General features: G+C 55.0%; 1 protein-coding gene across 1 annotated transcript in view; it reads right to left on the bottom strand.

Moving 5' to 3' along the window:
- LOC122244405 (alpha-(1,6)-fucosyltransferase-like) overlaps positions 1-2,132 on the bottom strand; it is a 35,935-nt gene extending 33,803 nt beyond the window's left edge. The window contains exons 1-3 of the mRNA XM_086540349.1: positions 2,067-2,132; positions 1,776-1,928; positions 1,443-1,447 (exon numbers count right to left, since the gene is read on the bottom strand). Coding sequence (XP_086396475.1) covers positions 1,443-1,447; positions 1,776-1,928; positions 2,067-2,132 — 224 coding nt within the window. The remainder of the gene's footprint in view (positions 1-1,442; positions 1,448-1,775; positions 1,929-2,066) is intronic.
- Positions 2,133-2,500: the final 368 nt, after the last annotated feature.

Raw genomic sequence — 2,500 nt, 5'->3', positions numbered from 1 at the left:
AGAGAGAGGTGGCGACACCTCTCTTAACATGGAGAGGGTGGTAGGAGAAGAAGTGTATATACATCCCGCTGTGCATGGGTTTTCTATACACTGAAAAAGAGAGGGAGTCACCTGAGCGGTGGACTAAGGTGTCCAAGAAGGGGAGCTGATCGTCTACCTCCCATTCGACCTTGAAACGAATGGACGGAGAGAGAGAATTCAGCTTATCCAGGAAGTCCGGGAAGAGAGCAGGATCATGGGGCCAGAGGGCAAAGACGTCGTCGACGTATCTCAGCCAGGAAGAAGCTCCGCCTCAAAGTACTCCATGAACAGGTTGGCCAAGACAGGAGAAAGGGGAGAGCCCATGGCGACACCGAAGGTCTGAGAGTAGAAACGTCCTTCGAAAGAGAAGGAGTTGGAATCCACACACAGACGGATCAGCTGAAGAAAGACGGCAGTAGGCAGTGGAAGGCGGGGGTCCTCAGGGAGAAGATTCCTCTGCAAGAAGGCAAGGACATCGTCGAGCGGGACGTTCGTGAAAAGAGATTCGACGTCCAGACTCATCATGGTCGAGGGCGTGACCCCACGAACACGGGCGATGAAGTCCTGTGAGTGGCGAAGGTGGGCGGGCGAGAAGGTGCCCAGAAGTGGAGTAAGGGACTGAACCAGCCAGGAGGCAAGTGGGTGCGTCACAGAGCCTCGGGAGGAGATGATGGGGCGCAGGGGCACGTCAGGTTTATGGGTTTTGGGTAACCCATAGAAGTGAGGAAGGCGGGGATTTATGACCCTGAACCTTTGGTAAAGGTTCGCTCTTCTCGCCTCAGGGCAAAAAAACCCGACGCTAGCTGCTTTAGGCGACGATGGAAGGCGGCAGCAATTCGTTCCCGTGGGATGCTGGTCAGGGGAGCATACGTGGCGACGTCGTCCAATAGGTCCTGGGCCTTCTGCAGGTAGGACGCTTGGTCGAGGACCACCACCGAGTTGCCTTTGTCAGAAGGCAAAATGGTGACATCCTCCCTACGTAGACTCTGCAGGGCCTCCTGGTAACGCCTGGGGATGGAAGGCTTAGGACGGAGGAGGGACTCGAGGGCCGGGATAAAAGCACCTCGTAGGAGGGAGACATCAGGCAGAGAGTTCCTGTGACCAGAAATAAAAAAACGGTCGAAGGAAGAAATGATGTCGATGGAGGTGAGGGGAAGAGGACGCAGGGCAAAGGACAGGAGGAAAAAAGGCAAAGAAAACAAAGAGGCCCCAAAGCCTAGGAGTTGGAGTTGGTGAGGTGAAGGGTCAAGGTTAAGGAAGACAGGATGGTAACAGCAACAGTGAGGGAGAAGCGGGACCGGGACAAGGACTGCGGGAGGTGAGAGTGGAAAGCTTGCGGGTGAGGGGTGAGGAGCAGGTATGGGCGTTAGAGAGGACTCGGGCCGAGTCATGAGCAACATCGGCCATGAGTTTCGACATACCTGGTCTGGGAAGCCGATCCCCCAGGAAGTCAAAAATGAAGACGGGAGAGATAGAAGGAATGCTCAACGTCCCTCTTACCAGCCACCGTCTCCATGTTAAAGAGAGGTGTTCTGCCACCTCTCTCTTTCTCGCGTGCACCTCCGCATTTGTGACCCACAGACCTGGATGGCAGAGATTCGATTTTCTTCGATCGATCCTTCGGCAAGCTGGGTACCCTCCGCTTCGTCCTTTTGACTGCCGCGCTCCTCCAACGCCCGACGTACCTTCTAACCAGGAGTACCTCCCCCAGAGAGACTTCCTCAACCTGCCGTGTCCCTCAGCCTTCCTTATACCGAGGGAAATCCACTATCTTCGTTCGCTCGCTGCACCCTCTCAACTGCAGGCTTACTTTCGCCAGGTCCTAACACTCGACCGCCGCAACCTGTCCACACCCGTCCTCCTTCGTCTGCCAAGATAGAGCACCCTATGCCATCCCCTTGCTCCTCCTAGTGAGAAGCAATACTTCGGGGAGAACTGGCGCTGTCTCAACAAACTGGTGCTGTCCCAACACAAGTAACCCCCGCCCGTTTCCAGGGGACACAACACAACCAACAACGCTCTCTTCTGCCACCAATGGGACACACTGGGACCAATCGCATAGATTTTGTCAGCTGCTCAGCATTCTGTTCCCAATTCCGCTGATGGTCCATGGCCCGCAGATTGGTGGAATTTCTCTCATCAACAGGTGCCTAATTATCAAACCTTAACAAGGTGGTTTTTCTCCTGCTGATTGGTCTCCTATCCCTCTCACATTCTCCCGCTTGTTACCTTACCCCCGGACCACCCTTCACACAAGGACCGAGGCCGGACCCCTGGTGTACCTGACATGACCTGCCCCTGTTCCGTTCCCCTGTTCCGCCGCCTCCGCCGCCTCCGTTTTTCCGTTCTCCTGTCCTCGCCTTGAACCTTCTTGGCACCGTGTTTCTCCCACCTTTTTAGCCTTTTTATATACCCTTGTCTTGTTCTGATTCCTCCTCAGGACCTGAAGATTGGGATCCAGATGGATCCCTGAAACTGT

This window comes from Penaeus japonicus, unplaced genomic scaffold, assembly GCF_977035675.1.
Source record: "Penaeus japonicus unplaced genomic scaffold, GWHDUDI00000001_assembly GWHDUDI00000010, whole genome shotgun sequence".
Taxonomy (NCBI): domain Eukaryota; kingdom Metazoa; phylum Arthropoda; class Malacostraca; order Decapoda; family Penaeidae; genus Penaeus; species Penaeus japonicus.
Note: the sequence above shows the minus strand (reverse complement) of the source record. Positions and strands in the feature narration are given on the sequence as shown.